Here is a 24,615-nt window from a genome sequence, read left to right on the forward strand (position 1 = left end):
ATAAATAAATTGGTAGATCTATGCCGAAACCATTTGTAAAATATTTGCGATTTGTTTAGCGAGTTTATTAATATCGGTGGAAGATATGCACGCCTAACATATATATCTTGTATCACCTCAATTTTTAATAATTGAACTTTGCGATATATATTCGATTTTTCCCCCAGGAAAATATCAATTAATTAAAAGTCTGCATTAATTTACTTTGAAATTGTTTTAGTCATCGTATCATTTTGAGAACAGCCACAAAGTGTATTGTTGCCTTCTATGCCATCTTTTTAAAGTTGAAAATTGAGTTTAACAGGTGTCCGTGCTGTTTACCACGTTATTAAATAAGCGTTCTATAATTTCTAAACATTTTATTTATACATTCTGAAAATTCCTTAAAGTCTTTCCAGATATATTTGTCTATGTTTGGTGGTTTTTTTTTGTTAGCCATCTGCAAAGTCACACAAACCCTAAAATGCAATTTTAACTCATGTACTACTACAGCATATATAGACCCTAACATTGCCGAATGGGATCAGCAGAGTGAGTTTCTGACGTTGGTGACACTCCAGGAGTGAGTTGGACATCCCGCTTAGTCTATAATGTAAATCAGGCTTGCACAAACGCGATAATAACGTCAAAAAGTCGAGACCTTCCGGCTTTCGTGAGGTTGGAACCAAAACTTCTGCCATTTTTTCTTTTGTTCCCCTGTTTCCTGGCGGTAATCCCTTTTCTGAAATAAAGACATTCGACAATTGAAAAGACATTGCGTGCCTTATTAGCTTTTATTCTGAATCAAAAATAATGAGTAAAAAAATCTTTTGATCCACTTCAGGAAAAAGACTTATTTTTATACAAGAGTCTTTCTGTTTTTGTTGACTTTATTTTACGTTGACTCTTATGGCCAGGAAGCAAAGCCCAAACAATTTCGCCTCCTTTCTTGCGTTGTTCTTCATTGAGGTGAAATTTACAGGCTTAAAAACAAAACTGAATAAACATTTGAACACTTTTTAAGAAAAAAAAGAAAAAATAACAATTATGTTATGACACGGCAGAACAGGTGGCAAATAGTACGTAAATTTAAAATGAACCAAACTTTAAAAGAAAATCTCTTTAAATTCCAAAAACAACAGTATTTTCCTAAAACCTATGGTAAGACATAAGTGGGTAACAGTCACAGTGCAAAGATTGATTCATTGATGAAGAAAGAAATACATAATTGGCAGTCCTTTTTTAGGGACTTTGTATTAAGATTTGTACATTTTACTGTAAGGATCAGAACGTAAACAAAACCATAAAAGATACATAAATTACACCAGATCATTAAACTACATAAACCCATAACTTTATTTTAGCTATGGAACTCTAGTTGTGATTGACTAATGCAGAATGGTTGAATTAACCCATAAATTATTTTCTAGACTCAGTGAATAAATGTTGTGATCATGAAGCAGATCTATATTAGACTATTCAGCAAATGTATATATTCATAATGTTGACAGTAAACATGTTTTGTACAATACTTAGCCTTTTTATTACAATATCTAGTAACACAATGACAATATTCAGTAACATATCATAAACAATTAGCAAACCTGTACAACATTTGTTAGAAGACATGCATATATATTAGTGTTCAGAAAATACATATGTTAGTGTTCAGTAAATAAATATGTTTAAATATTCAGAAAACATATTCTGTCAGTAACACATTATAAATTGAGAAAACATATATTACAATATTCATTGCATATATATATATTAAAACACTGTGGACATATGTATTACAACATCTGGTAAGCACATATATATAAACATCAAATAAATATATATATTACAATTAATTATATATTATATCATTTCATAAGCAAATATATCACAGCATTCAGAAAATATAGGCAACATTCAGGAAACACAAATTTAATATTTCTTTAGAATGGAATTTGTTATAATGTATTGGCATATGTTGCTTTTGTAATGATGAGTGAATACTGTAATATGCATGGTACATTGTTGTTAGTGATATTTGCTGAGCAGTTTAAGCGTTGTACTTTACTAGGCTAGAGGTTCAGCAATGGTGCTAATAGAAGGACTGTGTTTCCCCACTGTGCCCCTGTCCCTTGAATGTTTTATGCATTTATAAATTTTGGTCATGAATGTAATCAAAATTCTGCTGCTTGATTGAAGTCAATGTCAATGTCGCACTTCAAATTCATTGTAAACTAAGGCAACAATTTAGAAACATTGACGTCTTGTTCAACAATAGCCTATCACATGATCTGTGACATATTAACATGGACACAAAGTATAAGCCATCAGTCATTATCGCTAGACTATTGTCTGCAACATTAATAAACAACAAAATGTCTATATTTCATTGATGTATGCTAATTCTCAGCAATGGAACATAATAGACTTTTTTAAAAATATGATTTTGATATCAGAGCCCCAAGTTACTTTCCCTGTTCTTATAAAATTAAATGTATTTCTCATCGAGTTCTGTACTAGTTCAATGGAAATATATACAGATTAATAGCTAAACAGACAACTGCATGTAATAAATGTCTGGGGAAAATATTTAAAAAGCAATTGAATAAATAAAGTGAATTGCTGTATTTGACACAACTAATCAGATCTCATATTTGTTTTGTTTACTTGTAGATGCAAATTCTACAACCATTGGGTTTGGTTATGTAACCCTTAGGTATACAGTAATGGTACGGAGTTCAACGTCCACTACTTTTGTAAAGTGTATGCATATCATTGATAAATGCTACAGTTGTCAAGCATTCTTATGGTGAAATACCTCATGACAGTTGCGAAGGGAACAGATTCTGTAGATTCCACAGAAATATGAATGTGGCATTATTTCTTATTTTAAACAAACCCGTGATATCCATAACACTATTTTGACCAGTTACTTTTACCTGCACCACTTCCTGCCACCAATCTGAAGAGACAAAGGGATTGGAATCACGACTGCCAATTACAGAGTAGTCAAACGGCTTAGTCTTCTCCATAATATGTACTCACATTCTTTTGCATTTTATGATTGCAAACCAGGGAAAGCCAATCTACAATGGTGGCTTGGATAAGTTTGGATTGTGCTATTTTGCTTCGAGACAGAGTTTGGTGCAGTTAGTTTTGATGTTTTGGCAGCGTTACGAAGTTGAAAGATGTCTTGGAGAGCAAATGAGTCAAGAAAACAAATGCACAAATACATTTCTAACATGCAGTCTCGCTTTCCACTTTTTAGCTATACATTGATGACAACGGTGCTTGACATATCTAAGCTTGACATATTTCACTAACGACTCATAGCGTAATCGCCATCGAGCTGTTGGGCGAGATGCAATGGTTTTAAAGCTGTCAGTAGCAGCGATCAAGGAAATGCTCTATATTGTACCTGTCACGGTTTTGCTGCTCATTCTTCTTTCAGACTTCTGATGTCCTTATCAGTATTGATTGTGGCATAGAAACCGGAAGGCAGATGAATATGATATTCGACAGACGTTGCTCAAACGTAAATTACAAGTTCAGTGAACGATGTATTTGTGCCATTGTCCTGTAAGTTAATCGAGGAAAATACACTCCCTAAGTATCAAAATCTATTTAAAGAAGTTAGCCACGATATGTGCGTCTGACCTTCTATTATCGCAAACTCGATTAATGGACGCTGTGCGTTTGTATGTGTGTGTGTGTGTGTGTGTGAGAGAGAGAGAGAGATTCTACTCCTTTCATCGCCTAACATATTAACACTTTTAATGCAGGCAAGGTTATCTTAAACTGAAAAGATACCGTCACAAGGCAAGATTACATTTAAGCAACCCAAAGTGCTTCAGAATTGACTAAAACATCCTTGGGAAACAATCTTTCAAAATAAACTGGTATTATGCCACTGAGATGTTCATTATCAGCTAATTAGGAAACATGTTTCCTGCATTATCCGCAGCAGAAGGGAACACAATATAATCTTTTGTTAATCGCATCAGTGCATTTTGTAGAAAAAAATGATAAGAAATTGCTGAACTTATCACTTTGGTGAATGAGTGACATTGCTATTTGCTTATAGATGTGGACTTAACTTTGCACTTTCAAAAGCAGAACTTAGACTTGTTCATTATTCTCTTTGTACACCAACTTGTGTTGTCCAACATTCTCAAATAACAGATTCTTCTGTCTTGCTGCAGAAAAGTCAACATAACCTTTTTGAAAAAAGACTCAATTGTCATGAAGCCTAGTCAACAATTTCAGTCATGGGTTACCCGTTGGTCGACTTGTGTCATATCTAACATGGACGATAAGATTTCCCAAGAGACAAATGCAGATCGTCGATCTATTAACAGAACAGAAATTATGGACTGATTAGCCCAAATTAAACTACAAAGTATGGAATGCTATAATTTCCCCCCCAACAATGTGCACTTCGGAATATTTCAAAAGCTATCTTCATTTACAAAATCTACGGATGAACTATGTTATAAAGGGCTTCATAAAATAGCTTGAGAATCCCGTTAAACAAATGGCTAACAATACCGAAAGTTGTCTTACAACTGTGTGTAACGCAGTCAACCATTACAACAAGTGAAACAATCAATTCCGTGACAGGGGTTCACAAAAGACACTAATAACGTGAGTGTGTGTGTGTGTGTGTGTGTTTGTGTGTGTGTTGGAGGGGCGGAAAGGGTGAGGGATGACTTCTAAAGCATAACTTAAGATAATAACCGTTCTCTGTCGTGCAACGCAATTCTACAAAAAGGTAATATTAATTACGAATAAAACAAATAAAACTTTGAGGGGATGGACAGAAAAATAACCCCGTTCCAGGGAAAAGGTATGTGTCTTGTTACCCTCGTATTGTTTTAGATATACTCTAAGTCCATTTACCTCACGCAGTATGTGAGAGATAACAAGTCAGAAACCGAGAACGAATAAAGTTAACTGTATGAACAATGGTCTGTGCTGTCCTCAGACCAGCTGAGGTGTATTAAACTGCTAGATAAGACACATTGAGATGTTTGACACGACGTGATTCAGTGGTTGGAGATGATACATGTGCAATAAAACTGGTTTCACTTAAATATTGGATGATATATAGTAATTGAACGTATTTTAAGGAGATGAGATCAATAACTCGATTCTATTCTAAATTATGGCTTCAACTTTGCAACAGCCCAGCAGTTTGAACCGCTTAGCTTGAAGCATAAATTTGAGAAACATTTAACGTTGTACATGTAAGTAGATATGTTATGTACTGTATCAATTGGTCATTCAGCACAAATCATTAGAAAGAACAATTGATCAATTCAAATGCCTAAACTGATCTTCATTTTGCCGCCACAACTTCATAGACTGTTAAAGTATGATTGACTGCGGAGCACTGTAGGCAGCTAATCATGTTAGCAAAGTATATTGACGTGCTGATCTGACTGCAATTTACGGAGATTCACGCCAGCATATTTGTTCCAGTTTGGCGACAACCACTCTGATAATTGTTTATTCATAGATGTGAATATATTCAGAAATGTAATTATGTGTTGCAATTACGTGATTGATAGAAGATAGTATATCTACATAAGATTTTCCGAGTGCTATTGCATCTTTACACTTTCCATTAATGTCGAAGAGTTGCTACAGGCTTCAAGAGCACTGGGTGAAGCCGCAGCCGATTCATGCTGCAATCATTACACATTTCAACATCTCGCTTGGATGTAGAAATGCAACTTTTCTTAGTGTATGTAATTTATAAATAATCTCAGCTCCATAAGTTTGTTGGAATCTGTTCACTTATCACTGATCATGATTACGAGTCCAAATATTGCTCCCCAATTTGTCCGAAAGCAGCTCTGAAACCTAGGCTGGATCAGACTGCAAACTGATGCTCAGGTTCTGAGGTAGGGCGTGCGTGGGACGGGAAGTTGGTGGGGGAGGATTGTTGAAAGCTGGGGGAGTGGTGTGTGGGGGATGCTGGGCGAGGGAGGATGCCTTAGCTAATGACAGCGTCCTCTACAGGAGACTGAATTCATAATTTTCTCGTTGTGTCCAAAAGCTACGCAAGGTAAATGGAATTTATAGGGTCGTAACAATCGCAAAGTCTCTGTCTAATAAATTGGTCGCTTCTTTCAAATGTTAAGATTTGTAAATAAACTATAGATTTTTGTGTAATCATACAATTGCATTATCAACATTAACCAGCCTCTTGTCGATTGCAGTTTTATAAATTAATCCTCTCGTGCTATCGGTGCAGCCATAAAAGGAAATTGTAAATCTATCAAAGGATGATATACAAATTAGTAAGGTTATACTTTGGACAAAAAGGTGTTTGCTGCTAATCCTACCCTCCACCCTCGCGCTCCTTCCCACCCACCATTGCTTTAAGGAAGAAGAGCGAAAGGACGTAAATTAAAAGCGGTTCTGCTAAACTCCGAAAGACGCTCAGTCTGTGTATCTGCTGCCTCAAATACTTCGCCGTATAGTCTCAGGTGCAGCTTCTTTATTGGATTTAAAGCCAATGTTGGATTCTTTGTGGCTTTGCTAGTACAAGAATAGTATCGCTCACATTCTTCTCCACGATCTTTGCCCATGACTTAAACTTAGAGCCGTGAGCTCCTGACGCGGCATAACCAGAGAAACAGTACTACATATCGCCCACACCAGTAAACACCTATGTAGGTTGGCCACACTATTACTATTATGACTAACATAATTTGCTAACAGGATTTTGAATTCAAGCCTACCTCAGTTCTTTTTGTACAGGATTGCTATTGGATGATGTGTACTGTAGTGTGTAGTCGCTTCACTGTTTCAAGGCCAACATTAAGCATTAAGTAAACTGTTAGGAAGACTAATAAATCGTTTTATTCTCTGTCCTTTGACTCCAAAAGTGAGAATTTAGAGACACTCAAGAGTTATAGGTATTACAGTTTAATGTGTTTACGGATACAGTATATATGCTTCTCCGACCAGTTGTGTCCACAGTGGTTATGTGTATCTCATTTACTATATATATTTGATTTGAGGATGGCATTGTTTATATCTCCTGTATGTTCTGTATGTTTTATAATCCACGTGCATCTTGCATGTTTGTAGCTATCCTGCTTGTGTTTACGTGTTTCGAGCAGAGTCTCTCCATTCTCTCCATGTAGTATGTATCCAACATCTTTCCCATTCAGGATTTGAATTTACAGCACAGAAGAGGATCATTCGGACCATCGCCAGTTATCCGAAGAAGCCACCCATTTAATCCGTTTCCTTATACTTTCCCCTTTACCAATCACATGTTCCTTTTCAGCAATGGATTTTGTTTACACCACTGTTTCTGGTAAGACATATCATGTCCTATTTGCATTTTTAAAAATCTGATGTCTCTAATGTTTCTGTAGTTTGTATCAATGTATACTGCTATGTATGTGACTAGAGCTTGAATATCTGCACTTAAAAGTTGTTCGTATGTTTCTTAAAGCAACTAATTTGCTTACCTTGCGACTATTTGCTGTTGTGGTGTGTTAATAGGTTATATGTGTTTGTATATTGTATCAGTGCTCATTATATTGTTAATTAGCATTGTGCGCCGATAAACCAGACCACCCGGACAATCTTGTATATGTTGACACGTTCCATGTACCTGCTCCCTTTGAATATTATCTATGAGTACATACTTGTGGAAAACATGTACTTTGTTTTGAGAGCACATAGGCTCTCTATATGTATTTGGATGGTAAATAGACTGCATACAAAAATTATTTGTGTATATGTTCATGGTGAAGTTATTTGTACCAATCAAGTCACTGTTTCATAAGTGTATATCTATAACTGTGTGCCTGTATATTCAGTCTGCATGCTTTAGCTGTGCATCATTTATTTTATTTGAACATGTGCGTTATTAATACATTTGTATATTTATTTTTAGATGTTATGTGTCATGCATCTGCGCAATGTGTACATTTGACTGTTGTGTTTGTATGTTAGGTGTTGAATGTGCTATGCTGTGCTCTATTCCTGTCGGCTTTATCATTGTGCTTCAGGAGCGCTGTGTTTGCGGACTGTAGAACACAATCACGTTCATAAATTAGGTAGTTGTGTAACGCTTTTGTATATGAACATATGAAGCCTCGTTTAATTAGTTCCAGCAGTTTTGTTGTAGTAGGACAAGCAGAATAATAAGGGATTAGTACAATCAACTTCTATTCACTCAGCAAACATTGTAAGTAGAAAGAAACAAACTAAATGTCTCAACAACACGCGTAAAACATAAGATTTCGATAGAGCTGGATTTGGATTGATTGGTACAATAATGTCACATTTACAATTTCTGTATGACTGGGTGCTTTAATAGCAGGCTTTTGGCTTTGCAGGGAAGAGAATGAAGAGTCATATGCTTTATTTTCCCAGGGATTCGTGTTGTAAAAGAAGAACCAAAGCTCTATTGAGGAAATGTAAGCATACGCAGGCATTGCCAATACAACACGTCTTGGATTAACAATTAGAATAGCAAATTGTAATGCTATCTTTCAGCACTTTCCACAATCTCATCCCCCTCACCACCATCCCCACTTTAAAGTACCTAAAACCACTCCGACCCCGCCCCATACGAGTTTCTGAATTAACCAGCCATTGTTGAAAAGCCAAGTAGTCAATACCTTGAGGTGTTTTACACATGTTTTGCCCAAATATCTATTGGGGATTGTGGTAGCGTTGGACTATAGCTGTGGGTATATCCGAAAAGAAGACCTCCTACTTGTACATTGCTTACAATGAATTTAAACAGACTGAAAGACAAACAAAAGGTTGTCCAAATGTGACTTTCTCAACCATCACTGTTAAATTAGAAGACAAGATAGTGTAACGATGAAAAAAATCGCAAGTTCTATCTATTTACGGTACCTATCCATCGATGCGTCGACCTACCTACCTGCTATCTATGTTCGACCTACCTGTCTGTTCGTCCAATTAACCCCAATATGCATCAATGACACAATTATAAATGAACTGCATAGGCAAAACTATGGTAACCTTCTTGTCTTCCAGTAATTAATTCGTGCAGATGTTTGGCTGACTTGGAATGATAATCAGCGGGCGGTCGATTTAGATTTATTTACATAGGTGCAAGTTCTTACCTCCACTTGTGATACTTGTATTGAGAGATTTCCTGCCTGTGGTTTAACGTTGTGTTTAAAAAGATTCATTTAGTCTTACATCGCAACACAAACACAAAACGACTTTACAATTTAAACATCTAGGAATCCTTTCTTAGTTAACTGGAATCCACTTTGGAAAACTTTAAACCTTGGTGTATCACCACAATGAGAATAAATCTTTTTCAAGGTTAATTTCACAATCATGCGCTCTATATTAAATGACTTGGCCATCGAATAGTCAGCAATGCCTTAAATTAAGGTTTTTAATGCAATTCCAGATTTAGGTGGTCACCTGTGGCTTAGTTGGTAGCCCCTTTTCATGGCTCAGAAAATGGTTCTAGTTCCATTCCAGGACCCTGAATACAAACATAAAAGCTGACATCCCAGTACAGTATTGAGGGCGTGCTGCAATGATGGGTGCTATTTCTCCGATAAGATCCGAATGGAACCCTCCTTCGTCCTCTCAGGTAGGCACAAAATATTCTGTGGCATTATTTTGGAGTTAAAAACCAGGGAAGTTATTTTGGGTGATATATGCTGCCCATAGCTGGGTACGCCCATGTCTCACGAGGGAATAATAAAGTGGCATTGTTGTTGGCTTTTGCTGTGTCCAAGCTGGCTGCACTATTTCTGACATGACAGCAGGGATTGTGTTTCAAACGTCCGAGATTCATGTGAAACTTTGAGACGCTCGATGGCTTTTGAAAGCTGTTATATAAATTTGATTTCTAATTAAAAATGCATCATACTTCTAAAGACTGGAGGTATTCGTCAGTAATAGCATATTATTAGTCCGAAAAAACGTTCACCATAAAGAGTGAAAGAAAAGTCAGAAGGGTTCTGTAGATCTGAAATAAAAACAGAACATGCTGGAGAAACTCAGCAGCAATAAGAGTCCCATTGAATTGGAAACATTTGCTCTGCTTCTCTCTCCACAGCTGCTGCCGAACCTACTGAGTTTCTCCAGCACCTACTGTTCCTTTTTGGGTAGTGTATGGTCAGCAAGTCAATGCAGGATTATCTTGCTACAAGAATACATAATATGTGACTACGGTTTTATCACAAAGCCCATGCAAGGGAAGCAATTCATTGGGAAATTGGGGCTGCCAGTGAAGCAACTGCATTACCAAAGAAAAGCAAAGTAGAATAGCAGCATCGCAATGCAGTCAGTTATCCGTTGAGATTCACAATTAGGCACACACTCGTAACACTCTCATTGACTCACTGACATAGACACGCAACTTCTCTCTCACGCACCATTCACATGCTCGCAATACTCTCATGCCTATAAAACAACAAATTGCACTGTTGAGTAATAAGGCCAGTAATGTACAAGAATGGACAGTTCATATTCCCACAAACGCCCTGACACCAGTACATACCTAACAATCATTTCATAATCTGGACGACTAGATCAGGTTGCATCGCTTTCTGAATAGAACAGCGTAGGATAAGTGTGGAAAAAATCGCTGATTTTGAAATTAGCGACCGAATTTGTATTTACCCTCACTGCTACCCAAGCGATTGAACTTACCGCAATCCCTTGTCTCTGTAACGAATATCATGGTGAGTGGGGTTGAGAGGGACGGAGAGGTCCTGGTGGGGGTGAAGCTGCCAACTGGGAAATATGCAACATTATTTAATATTGTTATAACAGACTGGAGTGTTGAATGGCAAATCACATTTAACAGAGATTAATGGGGTGAGGTGACCTACTCGGTGGGAAAAGGGAAATATCATCTGCACTATAGAAATTAATAAAAAAGCAGCATTGCAGGTGAGTTTTTTTAAAACGCTAACAAAACTCGAGGATAATATAAAATTCAACAGGGATAAAGATGTGCTGAACTTGTGTAGACACTTGTCAGCCTGCAAATGGAATACTGTGTGCAGTTGTGGATGTCTTGTCATAAAAAGGACATAAACACACCACCGAATGTCCGAAAGGATTTACGAGGATGACATCAGAATACAATATTGCAACTCTGGGAAAGATTGAACAGATAGGAGACATCAATTTTTGTAGAAAAGTCATAAAGATAACCTGAGAGGGGTCTTCAGAATTGAGTAGGACAGATGCAAAGCGAACGTTGCCACTAATGGAAGTAAATACACATTTGTTACCTTAAAGAAAATCCAACATCGACATAAATAAGAAGAAATGTTTTTATTTAGTGCGTGGTAACAATGTGAAACTCACTCCTATCACAGGAAGTGGTTGAGGGAAATCACTTAGCTGCTTCCGAAAGAAAATTAAATGAGTACACGATAGAAAAAGAAACAGAAAGATATGCTGAAACGACAGGATCAGGGAAACAATGCAAGTTAAACACTAGCACATTACGGTGGACCGACATTCTGTTTTACATACTGAGCAGTTCTGTAATATGATAATGCAAATGTTGATAGTTATTAATTAAATGTTACTATAATATTGTTTGGGATCAACATTAACACAATATATTAAAAAAACAAAGAATGGCAGATGCTGGAAATCAGAAACAAAAACAGAAATTGCTGGAAAACGTCAGCAGGTCCGGCAGTATCTGTGGAGAGAAATCAGAGTTGAAGTTTCGAATTCAGTGACCCTTCTTCAGAATTGGTTCAGAACTGGGAACAGCGTTCTGAAGAAGGGTCACTGGACTCGGAACGTTAACTCTGATTCCTCTCCACAGATGCTGCGGGACCTGTTGACGTTTTCCAGTCATTTCTATTTTTGTTTAACGTAACATATATTTGTTTTCATGTAGTGGAAAGTGAGAGATATGGAAGATAAGGACATAAGATAAGGACATAACTGTAAACACATCTGTAAACGCCAACTGAAAAGCAATTGATTCAAAGGGGAACGGAATGAAGTACATGTAGAAGTACACCCAAATTTTCAACAAATTGGCCTGATAACTCTTGAACTCATTTGATGTTAACTATTCACTCCATCTTCCTGTTAGTTTATCTTCATGGCTATAAATTTAAATATTTCTCCGAATCGGTTTACATCAAATCTGTCGGGAATGCACAGGCGCTTTGAAGGTCTGATGCTTAAGAGAATCCTGCATCCATTCTACAGGTGAGCCCGAGATCAGTCATTCTTTATTTGATGTAAAAACCATTGTCAGTAGACTTTTAATAACGTAAAAGAGGGATTGCCAACATGCAACTTCTCCGTGTGTGGGAATGAAGAGTTGGTGGTAGGGCTGTTAACTTCCTTTTCCTGGCTCTAATACTTTGTCGAAGTACGCTTTCGCACATGTAATATTCAAACTTCAAACCTGTAGCAACTCATAACACTTGCCCGACAAGTACCTGGTATCAAGCTCGTATATAACACCCATCATATGCTATTAGGTACCAAGAATCTTGCGCTTTCAATAAATACTCAGAGTAGCGTCAAGGCTACGCACATCAAACTTGTTGATCATATTGATCCTTTACTTTCCAGTCCATTATTTATGCTTTGCAATGGTGAGGAAAAATAAACAGGACTGCAAACAGACGAAAATACTGCTCCAGCATTACCAAATAGTGGTGATCAGGTAGGTGATTAATGAATACGGTTCCACTGTAGCTTCGAGCTGACTTCAAAAGTATTTTTTTCATCTTCAGTATGCTGACAGAATGTGTTCGCTGAATAAAGCAAACAAACGTGAAACACGTAGAAACATAGGCAGAAGACTGCCTATTAGCTCGTAAAATTTCAAATCCCTAAAACTATAGATAGCTATCAGGATATATTTTGACATGGAATTTCACATTGCTATTGCGTAGAACGAGAACGATTGCCCTGCAAACAACACATAAACAGTTCAAGGCAACGATTCATTAAGCAGATTGTAATTCGCATCTCCAATCGTGGGTAGATATTATTACACAGAGGAAGCAGCATGGTTTTTTTTACAGCGTTGACAGGAACAGTTTGCCCCATCGTATATAATTTCGTGACTGTTAAGGAAGCCAACAGTTTATCCTGAGCTTTTTAATAAATCGTTACAGTATAGGGAGCACTCATTTACACAAGAATGCAATGGCAAGTGATGCATCTTTAGTTGGAAGACAGTCAGCGTATAACATGGAATATAATTAGCTGGGGACTTGTCATAATTCATCACAGAATTGCTTGGCAACTATTGTGAAACGCGGTTTTAATAACCGATTGTGCGGTTTAAAAAAATCACACACTTAAATTGTTATGAATAACAATGAGAAACTGGGCTACTTCTGATCAAATTCTGCTTTGTTTTCAGAGCATTTCTTTTTCCGAGTTGCATACATGCATTGTGGGAGTGACACCACTGCACTTAAGTTCAGGTGAATAAAAGTCGCCAGAGAAAACTCCTGAAAATAGCTGTTCTCGCCGGCGTATTATTTGACTTTTGACAGAAAGTAACCAATCATTTTGCCCGCGTTTATGCAACAGACCTGCCCCACTACCCTTTGAGAAAGTAATCCTGCACGTGCATTGGAAAAGACATGGAAGAGTCTGTTGTTATGAATTTAATTCTATGCTGTCAGCCAGACTTTTGATTCCTAAATGGCATGTGTAACTAAACAATGGCTGTAACCATAACAATAAAGCATTATGACATCGATCTGTTCGCGTTCAAATAGTAACAACAACTAACTGATTCGATTTTATTCAGAGAGCTCTTTCCCTAATATAGAGGAGCTCAGACCGAAAACGCCCCACAAAGTTTAGCTCACGAAAAACTTTTTTTCCCCATAAAAAGCAAGTAAAGATGCAGGGTCGTCACCCTGTTAAAAGATATAGTTTCCCTTACAGTCACAGTTAAATCGCTGTTATAAACAAGTCGCTGGACTTTCATTGTGAAGAAGTTATTGATGAGAATAAAATCCAGGGAAAAAAATGAAAGGAAAGGATGACGAAGTTGATTAGACAGTGATCGGAAATTAGAAGAGATAAATTTATTTGTCATTCCTCACGTGACATAAGATTCTTACCACTTGAGAATCGGAGGGGTTTGGGGTGGAGGTCATGTCAATCCATGATTAAATGAAATATACAATTATACCATTTCAACCAAAACACGTGAATTTACTTTCAACAACTTATGAAATTAATGCAAAATCTTTGGAGAATGACAGCATAAGATCAAAAGCTAAGGAGATGCGCTTTTGTCATTAGTTTATTACTATTAGTATTATTATTTAGTGAAGTGGCGTGATAATCCTCCAATGTTAAAACCGTGCGCTTGACTGACTCATCTATTGAGTGCAATGCGGGTGATGGAAATCAATGTATCTGCTGCAGGCCAGGCTAATGGATTAGAATTAGTCTATAGTGCAGAGTGTTCGATAGTATGGGGGGGATGGTGATTGCTGAGCTGGGCTTGTATTGCTCTCGTTTATCTATAACAAGCTGTCCATAATCCAAATAAAGTAATCATCGTCAGTTTGTACAGTTCCGGTAGCATTTTACAACATCTTATTGTAAGGAACTAGTTCTCATACGCACCAATTAATGAAGGCGCTCAGCCAATGAAACGGGAACGGATTTGGCAAATTTTCTTTCATCATCCGTCAGGCTTTTGGAATAAAACAACCTAAAAAGAAACCTTTTATCCTGGCCTCGCTGTCCCTCGGGGGAGCACTATACATTTGTTTCGAATAATTTACTTTAAGATTTGAAAAGACTAATTGATTTTTAAGTGCTAACCCAGTAGGGGAAGAGGCACAATGCCATACGCCAAAAGCAAGCAATTGGCAATCGAAAGGTTACCTGAATTTGATAGCAATCGAGCGGTTTATTCGGGAGAAAGCACGATGGGCATCTGCTTTGGGCAGCTCGAGGGACCGATTATATTGAGGCAGTTAAGTCAACTTTTTTTGACTAAAGCAGATTGAAATGTCAAGCCGACTGACCAATGAGCCATGATAGCACCATATGATATTATATTGGATTCAGTGCTTTTATTCCTGTAACTAATTCGTTTTGACACACACATAACCCGGTAGCAGGAAGCCCAGCGTTCACCTTTCACCCCTCCTCCTTCTCGCAGCAACTTCAACCACCCCAGCCCCACCGCCAGCCCCAGCCCCCGCCCCCACAAGCTAAAACTGCTAGGTTTGCAGGGCTAGGACGTACATCTTTGTTCAATTCATTAGAAGTAACGGGTTGACATAAGGTAACTCTACGGCAAAGCGCCTTTATTTCTTGTCTATGGAGCCACCTCATTAAATATCTCTAACAATGCGTGTAAATCTCCTGATTGGACAACCCTCTTGTAAGACTCTGTCCCTTGCAGGACGTGCACTTAGTAAAGGCCACAAGGAAAATAACTGGCAAGAAATTCCAAATGTCCCTCTAAACTGAGTAGGAAGTCTTTCAACATACAATCTGATACCTGCCGCCCTTCTCACTATCAACTGCGCATCCGGCGCTCAACTGAGACAGCGACCGGTCGATGGAAACAGTTGTTTCAGCTGACACAATTATGAACAAATGGTTCCTTCTAACTTGCTAATATTTCCTTGTTTACATCCTGAAACGGCTATCAACATATTGAAATTAAAAATGCAAATGCCTCCTTAATTGATTTTTTTTAATATGTTTTACAGAGCAAGCAATTCATTCTTTCCAACTTGTTCGCTTAGCGTATTCGCGTGATTATTGTTTCAACTATGACAAACTCTTTCATGCAAACTTCAAGAATCGATCACATTTGTAGTATTCACATATAGATCCTTCACTGTGATGCATTGATGGGGGAAAAAAACAAAGTTTTTTATTTTTGTCACGTTTGCATAGTTGAGCTGCTCCGGGGTTAAAACCTTACACTGTAACTCCTCGGTCCAGATAGACCAGCGGAATTTCAGTTTGGAACTTAGTGTGCTTGATTCATAAGAGACGGTAAATGCTTCTGATGTTTAACTGTTTCTGTTGAATCTTAGTGGAATCGCATTGATGGCGTAGAGTAAGTAGGGAAGTGAGAATTGGTCTGCACTTCATTGGAACAACTTGTTTTAGACCCCAATTTTCAGCATACTGTACTATTGACGTCTTTAATTTTGTGCGTCTACTCTTTTATGCATAGAAAGAAACTCAGAATGAAATTGCAACTGTCATGCGTTTAACTAAGCGACTACTTCATGATTACGTAAAAGTCAGTGCGGAGTAAATCAGTACTCTCTTTAAACAAAATATAAAGAGGCGGTTAATAACGACAGGTAATAAATAACACCTATGATTCCACCTGTAACATATGGGCTACAACGTTTCAACATCTTTCAAGTATATTGATGTTCCTTTTTGGAGAAATTAAATGTGCTCCAGTTTAGTCTCCATTTTAGTTTAAAATAATTTGATTGCATTTGAGCCGGTTCTTATTTGATTGTTTGTTTTTAATCAATCTAAGGTGCAAAAGCAAGCCTGACTTATCTGTGAAATTTATAAACCCATGACCCAAAAGGAGGAAGCCCATAGCTTTACATATAAATGCGTGCAAACTATTGGTTATAACCCAATATCATGTCTACAGTTAACTCAGTTAAACTACGATGCAGCAATACGAATGGATCAGGTACAATAAAATCAACACTGCAAGCAAAGCTTAATAAAAGCGTGTAATAATTCGCTTCAGCATTGAGGATGGAGGACAGACTGTGTTGGCATTGGATAAATCTGAGCTGTTTGCGCCCCGTCTTGGCAGTGAATATAGCGTCAGGCAAAAAGGCCCAGCGGAGCTCACATTTAACCAGCCACCTTAAAGAGACAAGGTCAACGCAGGAGGAAAGAGTAGAGGAAACAGTAGCAGAGGATGTAAAACAAATTGGAAATTTAACAAGTAACGCCAAACAAAACAGAACAAAGGCGAAAGTAAAGGGTCGAATCTATTTGTTACATCAATACCGACAATGGCGACATGACAATACCAATGAATAAGCTAATTCCCCACCTTGCAAGGGGTAACTAAAAAGTCTCCGACAGCAATACGTTATATGTTGGATTAGAGAAAAGAGAACAACATGGAAAAAGTTCAATCTTCGTAGTAGATTTATTAACAGTTAACACATTCTAAGTCGCATTATCCGACTGAACTATTTAAACTCAAAAACGTCTTATTTTATGTATACAGTCAACATTATGTGAAATGCCCAGACTTCCGTTTCTTTCTCATGTGTAAACTTTCACGCTTGATCAACTTTCACGCTGTACTATGTAAACCATGTTCCATGTAAATCAGTTAAATCTGAAAATGGTTTGTGAGTTTTCACAATTCAACTTTAAACATACGTTATGCAGAGCGGTGAGACACACACACAACAGCCGCAACAAAAGCGGAAATCATTCCAATAAAGCAGAAACTTACAGGAGTCTGAAAGGCTTCTCCGGGGAAAGAGTCCTGGACCTTTTCACCGCTAGTCCACCTTTCCGGATGCTGATCTGTCACTTTGTATAATTGCAGCATTTCTTAATAATTGTGATTTTTGTTTCGCTATTGCTTTCTTTTTGGGGAGGATACAGTTGCATGAGCTGGACAGGGCTCAGAGCTTTGAATGAAGCTGTTTCATTGACGGTCACTGCTCCAAACGGCAGCGGCCAGCTGCCCGTCATTAAAAAGCCATTTACACCCTGTACTCTTCACACAAAGATTGAGCGAATAATTATGTGCTTGTAGCTTTGCGATGTGAATGTGTCTCGAATAGGCTCAGAGAACCGCGTACATCATTGCTTTTATTCCTAGCACCTGCATTTGTATATACCATACAGACATCGATGTTACAGAGCGAGAAGGAATCATTTTCACCTTTTCCATTTTTTTTGCGCGGGGCAGAAAATAAATGGTAACACCTACCATTCAACCGGGGTTCTGTTCAGATACACTGACGGCTGCCCGTAAGACTGGAGGATAGTATTTACTATGAGTCCTTCCCTTTTTAAAGGTGGTCGTCTGCAGTGAGTGAAAAATCTGAAGCTTCTCGTGTGCCTGAAGAAAGAAAAAACCGAAATAGACATAAATGTAGATTACCGCGTACTTCACAGGGTTAACCTACAGGGATATTAATCCAACATTTTAGAAACATTTTCCTAAACTTTCTTTTCTTCCTTTTGTTTTGTGAAGCAATGAACGAAAATTAAAGTGATTATAAAAGTAGAGATTATGTTGCTAGAAGCTTGCCTCTTTCTGTGTTTTCTCTGAATGAAACAATTTAGGGCATTTAAATGGGCGTAGATGATACTTTTTAATAGAAATCTACAGCGAATGTGTAATAGAGCATCGCTGTTTCCAGTTGAACAACCTTCCCAACTGGACCTATTCATGTGCCACTTGGAATTACTTCATGCGGAGTGCGCTATGACAGGACCGCAAACAGTTTGCAGTCCATTAAAGAACCCATACCACCCATTAGCGTTATTATCTTTGTGCACAGCAAATTCGCTCTCTGTTTCCCTTTTTAATTGCAATATCTTTTTTCACCGGGACTTGGAAAGCAGATTGGGCGCATAACCGTTTGTCTTGCGTTTTTTTTTCGAAATCCATTGGAATGTGGAAGAGAGGGGGAAAAAAAGTTTTGAATTCCTCAATGATTTTTACCCCGTAGAAAGGCGGCTTAGGATAATTATTTCAGCTTTATTGAGGGCAGATTAGTTGAAGTCTGGATGCTGCGTTTCAATACGCGTTGTACAATCCGGTACAATGTCCGTATTGTTCGCTACTGTGTGTGAACCCATTCAAAATATACACTTTTTAACACCAAGCAAAGTCGTGTCTAAATATACACAGTAAGTCTGGAAAGACACCCATGACCCGTACAAATCTTGTAAATCACACTCCCATAGTTACAGAAGCCAAACAAAAAAGCCACCAGCTCAAGATGCTGATTAAACCCTTCTTAAAGCCGAACATACCTAATGGTAGAGTATAGTTGCACGTTAGCAACGGCCCGTGGAGCTCCCAGCGCCAGAACCGATGGAATTTAAAAAAAACATTAAAATGCAACGCGTTATTCTAGCCACTTTAAGGCAATGATTCAAAATGAAAGACACTGAAAAAAAAACAGGGTATGTACTAACTTCTACCTGCAGTCTATCCACATCCGGTCCATGGATCCTCAAATTGCCCTATCTGTGCGAAGTCCTTAACTCAAGCTGCAATGATGCCCAGTCAGTGCAATAACGATGTACAGTGTTGTTACTGCACACTACACTTCAAACGGGCTTCGGATTGACAATTATGCTATTAATTAACAAGAGTTATGATCACGGAGAAAGCGCAGTGCTGAAGGCAGATTAAAAAATCTCCTTATACAAACACAGCCATGACATGTATATGGGTCTAATGATCTCATTTTTCCTTTATTCCCCAGCCTTATTATTGCTCATACCGGCAGAATGAAGTGAAACTACGTGCAAATCATGTCTAAACTGTCTCAGTGAGGAGCCCTCGATTCCACAGTGTCTTTTAGGCTGTCCCATTTACTTTCGCCCCGTCTTCCAACCTTAACCAAGGTTCGTTAAGATCGCGGTAATATTTCCCATCCTCTAATTACTCGTGCCACTTAGCAAATCAGAGCGCGGAGGCTTTCACATTTGAACTTTTCAAGAGGTAGGTGGGCGACGCTGAGATTTATTTCAGATAACCCCCACGCAGTGCAAAAGTGGTGAAAGCCTCTACGTTCTGCTGGTTGATTGGCACGTTTGACAGTGATTGACAGCGGCGCCATGGCAACGCTACAACGACACCGCCAAGACCAATAGAAAAAGCGAAAAAAAATCAGTGCTCCACACAGTATTTTGGGGATATAATATGAGGGAGTGTGACACTAGGCGATTTCGTTGCATCTGACACGTTTTTGTGTTTTTTTTTAAATATAAAAACCACCAAGTCAGTCCATGGTGTTCAGGTCCCAGTTCGAGCTATACAGCGCCTTTCCCTTTCTACCAAACTCAGCCGAGCGCGCTTTTCTCCTCTTAGCCAGCTCCCGGCCCCAAGAAGAGTTGTCAATGTTCCAGCTACCGACCATCAATTTCACTCCGGAGCAAGTGGCCAGCGTCTGCGAGACGCTGGAGGAAACGGGCGACATCGAGAGATTGGGACGCTTTCTCTGGTCTTTACCTGTGGCGCCGGGGGCATGCGAGGCGATCAACAAACACGAATCGATCCTCCGAGCCCGGGCGGTCGTGGCCTTCCACACGGGCAACTTCCGAGACTTGTACCACATCCTGGAGAACCACAAGTTCACCAAGGAGTCCCACGGCAAGCTGCAGGCGATGTGGCTCGAAGCGCACTACCAGGAGGCCGAGAAGTTGAGGGGTCGCCCTCTGGGGCCAGTCGACAAGTACCGTGTCCGCAAGAAGTTTCCCCTGCCCAGGACCATCTGGGACGGCGAGCAAAAAACGCACTGTTTCAAGGAGAGAACGCGCAGCTTGTTGCGAGAGTGGTACTTGCAGGACCCATACCCAAACCCTTCCAAAAAAAGGGAACTGGCCCAGGCAACCGGTCTGACCCCGACACAAGTGGGGAATTGGTTTAAAAACCGCAGGCAGAGAGACAGAGCAGCGGCTGCCAAAAACAGGTCGGTTGTTTTATTCCAGGTTACCCTTCTGCCAACTAGTCCAATTAGCATGTAAATAATGTTTCAGAGACTCAGCAAACCTTCATCACAATCCAGTGAATAAAATCATAAGACAAACGTTGTTTAAATGTACACAGCATATTTACGAATAAAATAACATGTTCATCCAGGATAATAACTGAAACAAAATAAAATCTCAGGTCAAACTTTTTAAGCAGTTCAGCAAATGAACAAAATTACAGTGTGGTGGTCAATATTGGGAAGGTGTTAGAATGTTTTTAAAAATTCGAATTATCAGTTATAAATCATCAACTGACCACGATGATTTAACAGCATAGATTCCATTAAAAAGCTCCCCAATCGCAGTTTCATGAAGATTAAATCTGTTAAAAGCTTTTGGAAAATAATACCAATTTGTGTAAGAAACTGGAATTAAAGACAGTCAAATTAATAGTAAAATTTACTCTAACCAATTAAAGAAAACAATGCCTTTACTGACTCCCGTACAGTGAAATGGGACCTGATATAATTATTTGGACAAAGTTTGACAAAAATAAGTTAAATATATTTTTGTTTGATTCAGAAACAGACTCTAAGTTTGCTGTGTCAATGGGCATAAAAGTGTGTGGTTTTATGGAATGCTTTAATTTGTAGCCAAAAGAAATCAAACTATCACACAACGTAGAATAACTTCCGGGAGATTGCTAATTTCTGGTTTAGGTAAAAGGACAAACAAATCAACGATTGTTTACTCCTAAACTAAAGTAAGCACATTTGAATTGAGATGAATAACATTACGAATGGGCGCTCACTCATTGAAAAAAAAATACAAACAGTATTTTCCACATCATGAACTGAGAAATCCCATCCTGAATACATTGCCAGACCAGTCCACGACAATTGAAGTTCTTGTTTTTGGATATTTGACTAAAGATTATGTGCCAATGAGGGTGTTAATACTACTTTCACCGTCTAAAGGTTATTTAGGTACCCACCTCAATATTTGAGATATATTAACTTTTCAAATACGATGAGGACGGCATACTTTGGCGGGGGTTCAAACCAATACTGGACATTATTTACTTTACAGACTACAGCAATGCCTCTTTATCCAAAATAAGCACATGCTGTTTGACTTACTAACATTCAAAGTCCCTCTAAGCATTTCAAGTTAGCATGATAAATATCGGCAGAGTACAGCTTAAATACGAAATTGGGAATAACTTGAAGCATCATTTGAGCAAGCGGGCTGCTGTAAGATGCACCGATAAGACCGCATTCTAACTTTCGAGAAACACTTTCCCAAGCAGCGAAACAATGAAACGCGCGCTCAACTTGAAGACATACATGGTTTCCGACTAAATGTACATTTCGGTTCGGTCAGTTTCTGAACATTATGCTAACTGAAACCAACAAACAAATTGCAACGAAACGACTGAACGGCCGTATCTGATATGTAAACTTTCACCAAATTTTAAACAATTGCTGGTTTATTATTTAAAAGACAACCAACTATTCGTGTACGCGCAACAGCCGATGAATGCTATTTTGCTGCATAGTTAACGATGCTTAGCTTTTTAACAGTACAAGGTTTAAACTGCTTTTCAATAACTCTATTTGTCCAGTGATATCTTGTTCTTCCAAAATAAGGATCCATGAGTAATACTCACCGATTCTGTTTTCATTTGTGAACCCCTACCTCCCCCGTCCTCCTCAACTTTCTTCATTTTGTTTGTCTGGAACAGGCTGCAACATCAGGCAGTGGGACAGAGTGGGGTTTGTACGCTATCGGAGCCGGGCTGCCCTGCTCACAGCGCGGCAGAATCTCCGTCCACAGCCGCCAGCCCAACTACCAGCGTGTCGAGCATGACAGAGCGAGCCGAGACGGCCACATCCATTCTCTCGGTAACCTCTAGCGACAGTGAATGTGATGTATGATACAAAAACAAACAAACTCTTAATGCATTCACGAAGGACTATGGACCTGAGATTTGAAACAAAAAAAAGGACATTTAATGAACATTTTTAAGAAAAAGAGAGAAACAAAAACACATTCGAGAAGGAAAAAATGTGACAGTTAAAAAAAAACAAATCTAAGACAAGCACGTCTGATCCAGCGCTTTCCATGGAGCCACCCGACTTGCATGATGTATTTTATATCTGGGAAAATAATAATCTACGTTAATATTTTTTACAAGGATCTACAATGAAGAGGGAATGAGAGAATCTTCGTCGCCTTTGTTGCTCTCTATAGTCCGAGTGCTGGTCAGACCCCCGAAGCCAGGCTGAGAATCGTTTTTCTGTTCCGCAGACAATCATTTTTCGTAAGCACCTTTTTCTACACTTCTGTTACTGCCTGTGTGGGTACTGGTTATGTGGAAGAATAGTTATGACTGTAACAGATTTTTATTTTTTATTTCAAAATTTTATATGAATTATGTATATCTAATGACGCGATCATTCTCCCAGTTTGTAATATATGTGTAGAAATGCCTGTATATGATATTGCTTTTTTTCTCTTTCTTTCTGTCTCGATCACAGACTCAGTGTTCTTGCATATTGTGTCAAACGTCTGACGAAAGTACTAGGTTCTTAAGAAAGTGGGGAGGGTGGGGGTGATATCCAACTAGATAAATCTAGTGCGATGTAATTTTATGCAAAGTGCTATTTTGAGTATCTTCAGCAAGTACGAAGTTCTATTATATCTCCCGAGTTTATGTAGGGCGCTTACTAGTCACTGTTTCTCCAACTGTGTGTTTATCTATATGTAAAGAAAAACTTTCTAAATCAAAATATAGTATTCCGTTTTCTTATACCTGGTGACTTATTGTGTCTTTCTCTGCGAAGTTACTTTGAATGGTTCAACATACTTATACACAGAAACTACAAACGGAGGAGCTTGTCTGAAAAGGGAATACGCATTGAAGGGTATTATACTCTTGTTTTGGATTTCGTAAAGAAAACCTTTTTTATATGTAAAGTCGGGCAAATATATCAGTCATATTAAAATGGGGTCCAATGATGGGGGAGGGGTAAGTGTACTTGTGTTTTACTGAAATAGGTTACCTCACAAGCTATCCACTTTACGAGGAACTTTATTGCAACGAGTGAGTGTTTTGGATTAATTGCACGAGAAATTGGGTTGGAGACAGTAACTTCCTCCTATTTATGGCGGCAAATGAAAACAGTAAATACGAGGACTCGCCATTTAATCAGCTAATCATATTACAGCTCCTCCCCGTGCATCTTAAGTTCATTGTGAAGTGTTGAAAGAAGTCTTTATTTGCATGACTAACAGTCTACCGCCAGCACCTTTGCACTAATGTCGTTCATTGCCCCGGGCTGTTAATTCAAGCGTGAATTAAAAATAGAACTGAGCCCTGAACTTGTTTTCACTTGTGAAGTTTTTGAAATCTATCCCTGTGTGCTTTGGATAACGATTGAGAAAATCCGTGACGGGTTCTCTGGCAACTAAAACGAAATTTAAATGAGATCCAACCGCTAACTACAGAAACCAACAAACACCATCGGATAATTGGATGTTTTGTACTTTTCTTGAGGTTTAAACATTCAGTATAGATCTTGTATATACATTTCCATTGTATCAAAGATAACATTGCTCCAAAACTCACTAATAAGCAGATTCCACAGTTACTTTAGAGAGAAGCTGCAATCCAAACTTCCAAAGGTCTTTATAAAGAGGAGTTCGCCTCTCCGTTTTTGTTTGCTAGGCAAACCATGACTGCAGTAGATTTCTGATTTATCACCGTGTAATAATAACAATTAATATTTATTTTTATTTTTCTAATTATGTGTGGTAACAAAAGCTATTAGGCTTAATGAACGATTTTTTTTCATGTAAAGTTAATGTGTTCACTTCAACCTTTGTAAATGCTTGGCAGCGATCTGTTTCGCTCTGCGCTGCTTGGCGATAATTGAATCTTTTTGAAACTGT

General features: G+C 38.4%; 1 protein-coding gene and 1 long non-coding RNA gene across 4 annotated transcripts; one reads left to right on the top strand and one right to left on the bottom strand.

Moving 5' to 3' along the window:
- Nucleotides 1-257: 257 nt before the first annotated feature.
- On the bottom strand, nucleotides 258-19,637 carry LOC140482903 (uncharacterized). 3 transcript variants are annotated; one of them, XR_011961807.1, is made up of 3 exons: nucleotides 19,470-19,637; nucleotides 17,939-18,070; nucleotides 258-721 (listed from the first exon to the last, which is right to left on the bottom strand). It is a non-coding gene; the product is annotated as an uncharacterized lncRNA (long non-coding RNA). The 3 variants fall into 3 exon arrangements; XR_011961808.1 differs by having other exon boundaries at nucleotides 19,165-19,637; XR_011961806.1 differs by having other exon boundaries at nucleotides 19,159-19,637.
- A 225-nt stretch (nucleotides 19,638-19,862) lies between these two features.
- six3a (SIX homeobox 3a) lies at nucleotides 19,863-23,997 on the top strand. Its single transcript, XM_072580637.1, has 2 exons — nucleotides 19,863-20,660; nucleotides 22,406-23,997. Exons 1-2 carry the CDS (start codon nucleotides 19,978-19,980, stop codon nucleotides 22,596-22,598), a joined length of 876 nt encoding a protein of 291 aa, XP_072436738.1. The 5' UTR covers nucleotides 19,863-19,977; the 3' UTR covers nucleotides 22,599-23,997.
- The last annotated feature ends 618 nt before the right edge of the window (nucleotides 23,998-24,615 follow it).

The sequence above is a fragment of the Chiloscyllium punctatum genome, chromosome 11, assembly GCF_047496795.1.
Source record: "Chiloscyllium punctatum isolate Juve2018m chromosome 11, sChiPun1.3, whole genome shotgun sequence".
Lineage (NCBI taxonomy): Eukaryota > Metazoa > Chordata > Chondrichthyes > Orectolobiformes > Hemiscylliidae > Chiloscyllium > Chiloscyllium punctatum.